This window comes from Suillus fuscotomentosus, assembly GCF_016647785.1.
Source record: "Suillus fuscotomentosus strain FC203 chromosome Unknown F5891scaffold_19, whole genome shotgun sequence".
Taxonomy (NCBI): domain Eukaryota; kingdom Fungi; phylum Basidiomycota; class Agaricomycetes; order Boletales; family Suillaceae; genus Suillus; species Suillus fuscotomentosus.
Genome location: NW_024539531.1, coordinates 464,254 through 475,903, shown reverse-complemented (window position 1 = coordinate 475,903; position 11,650 = coordinate 464,254). Strand labels below are relative to the sequence as shown.

Below are 11,650 nucleotides of genomic sequence, written 5' to 3'. Positions count from 1 at the left end.
ACTTTCTGGATGGCATCCTGTCGAGAAACTTGCAGGAAGTAGCGTTAATGAGTGATTGAAGGCAGAGTAGGTGATAGTGGGGATTGTAAATAAAATCTGAGTCGGATCCTTACTTATCAATGACCGGAAGATATGCTCGGCCGGTGGTGACTGAGGTCTTGACCCTTCCCAAGGGAGTTGTACCTCGTTCGTTTTGAGATCCGGTGGTCAAACTATTTCAGAATAGGAAAAGAGAAGGAGCAGGGTCGGAGCCGGGTAAGGCTGCGAGCTTCGGCGTCAGTTGCAGACAGCTAAAACCAACAGAGATAACGGCAGTTTCGAGCATCGGTCGAGGACACATGGCCAATGTTGACTTTGAAGAAAGGCCAAAATGCAGAATAGGTTTCAAGTGGGATTGAGGGATCATCCAGACCACCATTCACTACTGCCCGATCCCAACAACTGCCAGTGCTTAGCGCACATGCCCAGCGCATGTCAGCAAATGCTGACGTGGCTCGAACATATGCGAACCACACCGGAAGGCGCCAGAATGAGAGGAGTGGAGGAGGGCGAGAAGGAGATGAGGGAGAGGTAAGTTTAAGTCTTGGGTACCTATGGAAATGAGGTAGTTAGCAGCATAAAAATGCACAATACATATTACACGCACCTCTGCAGCTTAGAGAAAGGTACCCACAATCCCTCGGCCGCATTCAACACCATCAATCTCCAGTAAAATGTCACAGCTCATTCCAAGCACCACATCCCTTCGAGCTTTTGACAGACCGGCAGTGCCTGTTCGAAAAGTCGGCTCAATGTCAAGTAAGAGATGTTAGGACCTCAGAAGCGAAGAAGGATGGCACTGACTGCGTCTTGAGATGAATTGTTGAATCAGAAAATATGACAATGACAAGCAAATGTAGCGAAGCCATGGAGGACGAGTGCAACTCACAGTGGTGTGTGTGAGTTTTGTGTGTCTAGAATTTTTGAATAGATCAGCGCCATATACGTTGAGCGTATGCCTACAGCATCGACGTCTTCCTATCATTCTGCACTGCTATATAGTATTAAGCAATTTTTACGCATGAATGCAAAAACTATACCACCAGCTTAGAATTCGACATACTGTTAAATTAATGTGTCGAAACGACAAACAAGCTCACGGATCAGGAAAATGATGCTTGATAAGTAGGCCAATACATGGGCATATAAGGACAACACAGATTTCGCCAACCTTATAAGGTAAATATTGTCATACCGGGTTATCCGGTTTTCAGTGATGTTATAGGTATATACTTAGTGTTTCAAAATTCGGAGTTCATAAAGCGCCCGAGCTATATCCACGACTATCGATTCGGCAAGTTTATGTTCTAATACGACAACTGCACATTCTACATTGAAAGAGACAATAGTATTGAATTTGAATGCTGTATCCTTCAGGTACAGGATGATGGAGATCACAGTCCCCAGTGCCACCACTAAAGTAGTAAGTTCATCAGAAAACCTCATGATGCATGCCAAAGGCAGTTCAATGCTCATAACTTCTTTCTGCTATCTACAGTTCTACCGATACGGGCAGCCCTTGACGCATCAGCTCACGCAGCCATCACGAGACCTGCGGTAATACCGTCGTTCCTCCGAGCCTTGAGCAATCAGGACATCGTGCTAGTAAGTTGCGTCAGAAGGAAATGATTCTGGAATGATCTTGGGTCAACTTGGCTAAGTAACCCTGACCACTGGCAGTGCTAATCAAATTTATCAGCAGGTTTTCACGACAACGTTGATAATCAAGAATGCATTACGCGCGTCGAATGGTATTGGCAATTTCTCAAGGAGGACTAAGGTGGACTGGCAGGTTTGGGATCCTTAGGAAGTATGTCTGTTGCGGACGCGATCGACTTGTATCAGCGGAAAAAAGACGAGATGACTTTGGATCTGACGAAATAAATAATGGTGCTTGGTATATGCTAGCGCGTACTCGGCTTGCCTTGGCAAGCTGGTACAGGACTACTTACCTTACTAGGAAGGTTCAAGCGTTGGAGTAGAGCAGGTGGTCTGTCCCTCCATGCTGTTCGGAGGCGTGTCAGGAGTCCTCTCGAAGCTCTTCGCCTTATCAGGCAATGCATGTGCTGCGGCATTCCATAATTAAGTGGGTCTAGTCTGGACTTACAGATTCAATTAAAGTCAAAAACCAGGATAGTTCATGAAGCTCAGACCCTCATCTGCACATATCAATCTTCTGTTTCAGTATGGCAACTGACTCGTTTCCCCAACGCTTACCTACGCTACATCGGCTTGGGGTCCCTGATCCTTCCAATGTCTCTTCATCCGAGGTAGCCACCGAGTGGCTCGACGCTTTCTCAGCCGCAATAACTCAAAGTGATACCACAGCTGTTGTCGACCTCTTTCTCGAGGATGGCTTCTGGAAGGACGTGATCGCACTGACATGGGATTTCAGGACATTTGAAGGAAGGAAGGACATCAAGAAACTCTTGGATGCTCGTCTCGTTGCTACGGGTCTTAATGAACTGCGTCTCCTACAGACGGAGCCCTTGAATGGACCCTGTTCTGCAAAAAGTTTATCCCGATTTAGTCTGGTTGCGGTTTTGCTTTGATTTTACCACCAAGCATGGCAAGGGTACTGCAGTCGCTTATCTCGTTCCCCTTCCAGATTCAAAGTGGAAGGCCTACAGTCTGTTGACCTGTCTTAATTCGTTGACCGATTTCCCTCAAAAGGTGTGTCATCACATTCCTTCGAGAGCGCTTACTGACTCTATGGAAGCTCGGTCCCCTCAGAAACTGGGAGACTGATCATGGCAGTTGGGAAGAGAAGCGGCGTCAAGAGACTGAGTTCTCAATCAATGACCCAACGGTGATTGTCATCGGCGCGGGGCACAGCTGGTCTGGAGACCGCGGCAGGGCTTGAAGTACATTGGTGTACCCACGCTTGTCATTGATAAGAAGCCCAGGGTTGGGGATAGCGTTCGTCCCGTGACAATTTTGGTATTCAAATATAGCTAAAGGCTCGAGGGCGGTTTCATAGTGGAGAGATCGTTACAAGGCTCTTTGTCTGCATACTACGATCTGTTCGTGCCTTTTCTTCTACGGAAAGGGATCGACTGACAAATTTACAGGGCACAGCCAAACGCCTTACCTGAAGTGAGTGGTTTGTTAGACCTCCTTTGATTCTTTTTGTAATCCAATTTACAGCTTTCCACCAACATGGCCAGTCTACACCCCAGCCGCAAAAGTACAACATTACCCATATGATGAACATTCACTGATTCCAGCTATTGCAGCTGGCAGACTGGTTGGAAGCATATGCGAGCTTCCTTGAGCTCGACGTTTGGACGGCCTCGACGATCACCAAGACATCCTGGAACGATAGCACGAAAACCTGGTCCGTCGAAGTCGATCGCGGCGGTAAAGGTACTAGGATTCTGACCGTTAAGCACCTCGTTTTTGCCACTGGATTTGGTGGTCGCCCGAATGTGCCCGACATCCCTGGGAAGGTATGTAACGCTCGAACCAGTGATCGAAACGTGACTCATGGACGCAGGCAAGCTTCAAAGGGTCTGCCGTGCACTCGTCAGAGTTCAAATCCGCGGCTGATCATATCGGTAAAAAAGCAATCGTGGTCGGCTGTTGCAATTCTGGTCGGTCGGTCATACCTTTCGTATCGAACGAGGTCTAAATATTTCATCAGCACATGACATTGCCCAAGATTTCTGTAGTCACGGTGTCGACATCACAATGTGCGTTCCTTGGTTCAAGTCATGTCATTTTCATATCTCACGAAATACTAGGTATCAACGATCGTCAACGTTTGTGATCTCGAAGGAGTCACTGGCTACAATGCTAGGCGGTAATTGTTCCCGTCTTTGTTGGTAGCTTGGCTTGACTTTCCTTGCCTAGTTGTCTATAATGATGACTTCCCCACTGAGCTGGCTGATACTTACAATACCTCGCTGCCTTGGGCAGTTGTTAGGCGGCTGCATCAACGTATGGTTCCTATAGTCGCTGAAACCACAGACAAGTATGTCGGACGATTCGAAGCTCACTTCCAGATGTATTGATCACAATCGCAGGGCGATTCTAGATGGATTAGCTAAGGTTGGCTTTCAAGACCAATCTCGGCATACATGGAGCAGGTCTTATGTCCCTTTTCCTGGAGCGTGGTGGTGGCTACTACGTTGGTGGGTGTACCTCTGATGCACAACGAAGATGTCTCTCAACAGCTTCCAGACACCGGAGCAAGTAAATCTATCATCGACGGGAATATCAAAATCAAGAACGGTTCTGCAATCGAGTCCTTCACGGAAAACGGCCTTCGATTTGCTGATGGCACCGAGCTACAGGCAGATATAATAGTATTTGCTACGGGGTATGGTAATATCTTACTTTTACGAGCAGGACTCATAATTGCTTACAGTTACGGCGATCCCCGTGACTTCATGCGCGAGGTCTGTGGAGATGAAGTCGCATCAAAAATCACCAGGATCTGGGGTCTAGACGAAGAAGGGCAATCTGCGGGAGTGTTGAAGTACTGCGGGCATGATGGACTGTGGTTCGCAAATGGTATTTTGCGTCGTTCTTGTTATGGCCACGTCAGTTTCATTTCGATGAACAGGTGGTTTTGCTCTATTGCGCTTCCACAATCTCCATTTGGCCATGCGTGAGTTCCTTCCTTGTTGTCATATAGCGTTGCTGATGATTGAAAATGTAGAAATCAAAGCAATAGAAGAAGGTATTTTGAATAAGGCAGATATAGTTATTTGATGACATTTCGAAGATCTGCTCATAATCAGGGCTGGAAGAGTACTTATCGTGTAAATGAAAGGTTGTATGGACGATGAATTCAAGGCCGGAGCCTTCATACATGGAAAACAATATTTTGTCGGACTGAAATACATCATGATGTCACCAAGTTGTCGAAGTCATCTTCTGGTGCTATAGTCTACAGTACTACTGGGTGACTAGTAGTAGTTGTGCCAAGTTTTGCCACCTGGCCCCTCTTGAGTTCGCCGGCAATTGCCAGATTGGCAAAACTGGCGCGGCGCAATGGCGCAGTATTGCCAACAACACTACGTCCATGGTAGCATGGCATTTTCAGGTTCCCGACCATATGCATTATATTGTACTCTCTAATCCAACGCGAACTGCTCGACGTCATAATGATCGAGCGCGAGCGTCATCTCATAACCCGTGGCCCAGAAAATCTCGTGACCGAGCAAGCACCACCGTAAGTAGACTCATGACCAGTCCGTCTATGAGGCAAGCCGTCTTTTGCTGATGACGGTGCTCCGGCTTTCCATAATTAAGTGGGTCTAGCCTGGTCGCAGATTCAATTAAACCAGGATGCTTCATGGTGCTACTCTAAATCTCAGACCATCGATCCATACATATCAGTTTTCTGTTTCAGTAGTATGGCAACTGACTCGTTTCCACAACGCTTACCTACGCTGGATCGGCTTGGTGTCACTGATCCTTCCAATGTCTCCTCATCCGAGGTAGCCACCGAGTGGCTCAACGCTTTCTCAGCCGCAATAACTCAAAGTGATACCGCAGCTGTCGTCGACCTCTTTCTCGAGGACGGCTTCTGGAAGGACGTGATCGCACTGACATGGGATTTCAGGACATTCGAAGGAAGGAAGGACATCAAGAAGCTCTTGGATGCTCGTCTCGTTGCTACGGGTCTTAACGAACTGCGTCTCCTACAGGAGCCCTTGAATGGACCTGTTCTGCAAAAAGTTTATCACGATTTAGTCTGGTTGCGGTTTTGCTTTGGTTTTACCACCAAGCATGGCAAGGGTACTGCAGTCGTTTATCTCGTTCCCCTTCCAGATTCAAAGTGGAAGGCCTACACTCTGTTGACCTGTCTCAATTCGTTGACCGATTTCCCTCAAAAGGTGTGCAATCACATTCCTTCGAGAGCGCTTACTGACTCTATGGAAGCTCGGTCCCCTCAGAAAGTGGGAGACTGATCATGGCAGTTGGGAAGAGAAGCGGCGTCAAGAGACTGAGTTCTCAATCAATGACCCAACGGTGATTGTCATCGGCGCGGGGCACAGCGGTCTGGAGACCGCGGCAGGCTTGAAGTACATTGGTGTACCCACGCTTGTCATTGATAAGAAGCCCAGGGTTGGGGATAGCGTTCGTCCCGTGACAATTTTGGTATTCAAATATAGCTAAAGACTCGGGTGCGGTTTCATAGTGGAGAGATCGTTACAAGGCTCTTTGTCTGCATGATACTATCTGTTCGTCCCTTTTCTTCTCCGGCAAGGGATCGACTGACAAACTTACAGGGTACAACCAAACGCCTTACTTGAAGTGAGTGGTTTGTCAGAACTCCTTTGATTCTTTTGTAATCCGGTTTGCAGATTTCCGCCTACATGGCCAGTCTACACCCCAGCCGCAAAAGTACAACATCACACATATGATGAACATTCACTGATTCCAGCTATTGCAGCTGGCAGACTGGTTGGAAGCATATGCGAGTTTCCTTGAGCTCGACGTTTGGACGGCCTCGACGATCACCAAGACATCCTGGAACGATGGCACGAAAACCTGGTCCGTCGAAGTCGATCGCGGCGGTAAAGGTACTAGGATTCTGACCGTTAAGCACCTCGTTTTTGCCACTGGATCTGGCGGTCGCCCGAATGTTCCCGACATCCCTGGGAAGGTATGTAACGCTCGAACTGATCGAAACGTGACTCATGGACGCAGGCAAGCTTCAAAGGGTCTGCCGTGCACTCGTCAGAATTCAAATCCGCGGCTGATCATATCGGTAAAAAAGCAATCATAATCGGCTGTTGCAATTCTGGTCGGTCGGTCATACCTTTCGTATCGAACGAGATCTAAATATTTCATCAGCACATGACATCGCTCAAGATTTCTGTAGTCACGGTGTCGACATCACAATGTGCGTTCTTCGATTCAAATTATGTCATTTTCATATCTTACGGAAAACTAGGTATCAACGATCGTCAACGTTTGTGATCTCGACGAAGTCAGTGGCAGCAATGCTAGGCGGTAATTGTTCCCGTCTTTGTTGGTAGCTTGGCTTGACTTTCCTTGGCTAGATATTTATAATGACGACTTCCCCACTGAGCTGGCTGATACTTACGATACCTCGCTGCCTTGGGCAGTTGTTAGGCGGCTGCATCAACGTATGGTTCCTATGGTCGCTGAGACCACAGACAAGTATGTCGGACGATTTGAAGCTCACTTCCAGACGCATTAACTACAATCGCAGGGCGATTCTAGATGGATTAGCTAAGGTTGGCTTCAAGACTAATCTTGGCCTACATGGAGCAGGCAATACGTCCCTTTACCTGGAGCGTGGTGGTGGCTACTACATCGGTGGGTGTACCTATGCACAACGAAGATGTCTCTCAATAGCTTCCAGATACCGGAGCAAGTAAATCTATTATCGACGGGAATATTAAAATCAAGAACGGTTCTGCAATCGAGTCCTTCACGGAAAACGGCCTTCGATTTGCTGATGGAGCCGAGCTACAGGCAGATATAATAGTATTTGCTACGGGGTGTGGTAATATTTTACTTTTACGAGCAGGACTCATAATTGCTTACAGTTACGGCGATCCCCGTGACTTCATGCGCGAGGTCTGTGGAGATGAAGTCGCGTCAAAAATCACCAGGGTCTGGGGTCTAGACGAAGAAGGACAAACTGCGGGAGCGTGGAGGTATTGCGGGCATGATGGACTGTGGTTCGCAAATGGTATTTTACGTCGTTCTTGTTATGGGCGCGTCAGTTTCATTTCGATGAACAGGTGATTTGGCTCTATCGCGCTTCCACAGTCTCCATTTGGCCATGCGTGAGTGCCTTCCTTGTGGTATATAGAGCGTCGCTGATGATCGAAAATGTAGAAATCAAAGCAATAGAAGAAGGTATTTTGAATAAGGCAGACATAGTCATTTGATGATGTTTCGAAGATCTGCTCATGATCAGGACTGGAAGACCTGTAAAATGTGATTATTGCGTGAATTCAAGGTTGTATGTACAATAAATTCAAGGGAATTTTCACTGGAGCCCTCATACATGTCACTAATGTGTTTTGTGTCTTTAATATGGCAGGCCTCGCTCCGAAGTTGGAGTCTAAGCCCTGCAAGATCATGAAACATCAAAATAGTACCGCCGAGTGGACTGATCAAAATCACTGGGCATGGGTAATGAATAAGTAACGGGAGGTGTGTGATACATTCAGTATAAACAAACAATCCCATACTGCTCGAACACATCTTCTACCCCCAATATCACCTGCAATGTGCCTATGCACTAATACATCCTTCTTTGCATTAACTTTCAACCTTCCAGCTGTATTCAGGTTTCAAAAATCCACTGATAAAAGCTTGTCAGTCGTGCTTCACATGATCGCCAGGGCCTCCTCACCATCATGACCATCATCCACATCATCAGACTCCAGGTTGTTCTCTGCAGCACTGACCGCTAAGATCTGTGCGAAGGCAACTGACAAGAGTAGAACATAGGTACTGAGTTTGCTGATGTTAAGCACGGTCATGTTGACGATAGTGACTTCTTCGCTGAGGTATGGACCGTATGGTGTTTAAGATGTGTCGTCTTAAGATGAGATTGGGAGTTGTGTCCTTTAAATACCAATTCGTGAGTATCATCATGCATCACGCTCGAGCATTATTCAATTGATTTGATCATTAAATGGGAGTGTGTCAGTCTTGATCAAAAAATATTGCTAGCTGTGGTTGGCATCGATATCACCTCGTGAATGCGTTGATGGAATTTGGCGCTCCGATTGCACGCACAGATTCAATTGATTTGATCATTAAACGGGAGTGTGTCAGTCTTGATCACAAATATTGCTAGCCGTGGTTGGCATCGATATCACCTCGTGAATGCTTTGATGGAATTTGGCGCTCCGATTGCACGCACAGCAGCTGACTGGAGTCGACTTACTACGATTGTACTTGTACGCATCAAGCATTGAACGGTACTAGTAGCCCACGGCAAGTTTCATGTAATGGTTACGGTGCACTAGCTTTTAGGGTTCAAACCATGTGGATATATTCCCCCGGGGAGATATGATAGCTATAAGTAACACCATTTCTCTCTGCTTCCACCGCGGAAAATACTAATCTCCGCAAAGCATTCTGTACCGTTCGGTCTGTTCTGCTTGGGCCATCAGAAGTTTTGACGTAACAATGCTCGCCGATCAAGAAGGTGATATGGAATAGCTTGGGTGTATAGCGCTCATGTGCAAATCACGCACCATTTGATGCTCACATACTAGAATCATTTAAATCTTGAATCTATTCGTACGTGATCGTTGATGAATTGTTTATGCAGGTGCACGAAGACAGGCAAATTAGCTGTTAACATGGATCCCTTCCGATGCAATCAGCACCCCATGGAAGTCGGCACTTTCACAAAATTGGCATTTCTAGCCACTTGAACACAAAATGCTTGAGATAGATATCATTCTTTATCTCATATTCATTACGAGGTTGAACGTTAACAACCACGATGAAAGGAGAATTGAGTGAGATAACTGAAATTGCAAGTGCGGAAGTGTCACCTGCCGTGACGACGTGTTGATACTGCACACACCCGAGTGGGACTTATCCACATTCGCAAGTACACGAGTAAGATGGCTGATGGCAAGTAGGATGATACAGGATTGTAACCAAATGTTGAAACCTGTTAAATAAGCCAGATGTTTCGTCTCGATGACAAAAATTCGAGGAAAATCAAGTTACACAGTGGAACGCTGGATCATGTAGACAGCTAAATGTTCAATTATGCTGTCAGCGAATTTCATAGAGTGATAAAGCACTGACCTGGTGCAGTGTCCTTGTGAGCCTGCCACCATTCTATATCGCAGCTACCGCTTGGTTCATCCTCCGAACATCCCAACTCGAAAACTAGGACGTCGTCCGTTACACAAGAAAGTTTTCTGTGCCAGTCCAAGCTGTCTTGCCCTAGCACTATGTTATCAATTTTTGCGACTCGTGGTGGTCGGACGTTAAACGACAACGTTGAAATATCAACTGGTACAGTGGCATTGAGGCGATATAAAGCAAGGGTAGTTGGTCGGTCCATAGGCGGAACGGCGACGTGCAATTCGCAATTTTCCATGCCCCAGTCAATCGCCCTGAATTGAAATATTGTTGAAACCTTTGATTCCATCAGTCTATAGAACACAGAAAAAAGGAAGATAAACTGACAGTTTGTGTAACGTGGACTTTGCGGTCATCAGGCGAGATTGTGCCGGCACGTGTCGTGCGCATCGCAAGATAGTCATTGAAAACATGACTCGGCGCAGAATAATCCACCAAGCTGACAGACATGGGGAAACTTGTGAACTCTCTCTGAATAGGAGGCGACGTCCGTGCGATCTCGTCGAACCGCATATATTGTGAAGGACGACGAAGAAGGTGAACATTCTTACGAGTGATAAGTTTGTCTGAAAATACTGAAGAGTCTTGGAGAAAGGCAGGGGTATAGACCAGTAACAGGTTAAGGAACGTGCAGAAGATTACGATGACAAGAGGCCAATGGAGCACAGACTGCACAGTTCGTGAAGTTTCATGCAGCTTTGCTTTGTGGTCGTCATCACTCTCAGAGTCAATGACTTCTTGTGGTGTCAGACTCAATGGCCTGTATGACCTGGAGCGTGAGGAAAAGAACATGACGGGGAGAATAACTTCGACTTGATCATACTAGCAAGGGTAATTTGAAGAGCACTGGACGATCCGGATTCCGATCAGCCTGAACTACTGAGTTATTACATAATTATAATCATACTACTATTGTGTTCAGCTCACACTACCATGAGCTGTAAAGATCGCTCGAACCCTGGGCAAGTGCTCGAGCTGTTCTAATTTTTACAGTCGAGAAAAATTGAGTGTTTTATCTTTCAGGTCCAGGATGGAAGAAGATCACATTCCTCACAATTGCAGTAATAGTAAGTTCATCAGAAGACCACATGGTGCATCCCGAATGCAGTTCAACGCTCATAACTTCTTTCTGCTATCTACGGTTCTACCGCTACTGGCAGCCCTGGGCGCATCAGCTCACGTAGCCATCAGACCTGCGGTAATACAATCATCCCTCCGAGCCTTGATGGTGTCATGCCTGTAAGATGCATCAAAATGCCTCATGATTCTACTGGTAGAGGACAGACATAAGATGGGTGGCCGGTGCGCCGTTACTGCGAGATCCGCCCAGCATATCGGAATGATCTTGGGCCAACTCGGCCAACCCTGGCCAATGGCAGTGCTAATCAAACTTATCAGCAGGATTTCTGGACAACTTTGATGATCAAGAATGCATTGCATGTCGAGCGGTATTAGCGATCTCCGAAGGACCAAGTTGGACTCGGGGGTTCGGGATTCTTAAGAAGTATGCCTGTCGTGGACGTGATGGACTTGCATCAGCGGGAATACTGAAGTATATGTCTTCAAGGTATGTCATTCAGATGTTTGCCGCTCTTTTTCCTTATTATTAGAGTCCTTCAAGCAATCTCTGATCAAAAAGTGATCAAGAGACTCGAGGCGGTATCGGAGATGTGTGGAAATGGCTTGCTCAATTGCTATCAGCGTCCTCTGGGTCCAAAATATCGCAGGCGCTTCTCGAGGCCGTCGCAATCGAGGTGACAACTCAACTTCCTAGGTCCTA

At 46.7% G+C, this 11,650-nt stretch overlaps 4 protein-coding genes across 4 annotated transcripts; 2 read left to right on the top strand and 2 right to left on the bottom strand.

Moving 5' to 3' along the window:
- Positions 1-290: 290 nt before the first annotated feature.
- F5891DRAFT_1187020 (uncharacterized protein) lies at positions 291-699 on the bottom strand (the record flags this gene model as incomplete). Its single annotated transcript, XM_041366766.1, has 2 exons — positions 291-591; positions 647-699. The coding sequence occupies 2 exons, from the start codon at positions 697-699 to the stop codon at positions 291-293; spliced, it is 354 nt and encodes a 117-aa protein (XP_041227565.1).
- A 1,526-nt stretch (positions 700-2,225) lies between these two features.
- Positions 2,226-4,967, top strand: F5891DRAFT_1218974 (uncharacterized protein; the record flags this gene model as incomplete). Its single annotated transcript, XM_041369374.1, has 17 exons — positions 2,226-2,541; positions 2,570-2,712; positions 2,759-2,848; positions 2,896-2,958; positions 3,020-3,062; positions 3,111-3,135; positions 3,187-3,226; positions 3,276-3,488; positions 3,536-3,632; positions 3,683-3,731; positions 3,783-3,841; positions 3,892-4,012; positions 4,065-4,168; positions 4,222-4,360; positions 4,409-4,554; positions 4,607-4,651; positions 4,703-4,967. 17 exons carry the CDS (start codon positions 2,226-2,228, stop codon positions 4,753-4,755), a joined length of 1,746 nt encoding a protein of 581 aa, XP_041227564.1. The 3' UTR covers positions 4,756-4,967.
- Positions 4,968-5,033: 66 nt separating this feature from the next.
- F5891DRAFT_1144100 (uncharacterized protein) lies at positions 5,034-8,043 on the top strand. Its single transcript, XM_041364963.1, has 16 exons — positions 5,034-5,218; positions 5,299-5,885; positions 5,932-6,129; positions 6,191-6,233; positions 6,282-6,306; positions 6,357-6,396; positions 6,446-6,658; positions 6,703-6,799; positions 6,850-6,898; positions 6,950-7,008; positions 7,059-7,179; positions 7,232-7,338; positions 7,385-7,523; positions 7,572-7,717; positions 7,770-7,814; positions 7,867-8,043. The coding sequence occupies exons 2-16, from the start codon at positions 5,403-5,405 to the stop codon at positions 7,917-7,919; spliced, it is 1,818 nt and encodes a 605-aa protein (XP_041227563.1). The 5' UTR covers positions 5,034-5,218; positions 5,299-5,402; the 3' UTR covers positions 7,920-8,043.
- A 1,551-nt stretch (positions 8,044-9,594) lies between these two features.
- On the bottom strand, positions 9,595-10,662 carry F5891DRAFT_1026692 (uncharacterized protein; the record flags this gene model as incomplete). Its single annotated transcript, XM_041361422.1, has 3 exons — positions 9,595-9,757; positions 9,811-10,147; positions 10,198-10,662. 3 exons carry the CDS (start codon positions 10,660-10,662, stop codon positions 9,726-9,728), a joined length of 834 nt encoding a protein of 277 aa, XP_041227562.1. The 3' UTR covers positions 9,595-9,725.
- Positions 10,663-11,650: the final 988 nt, after the last annotated feature.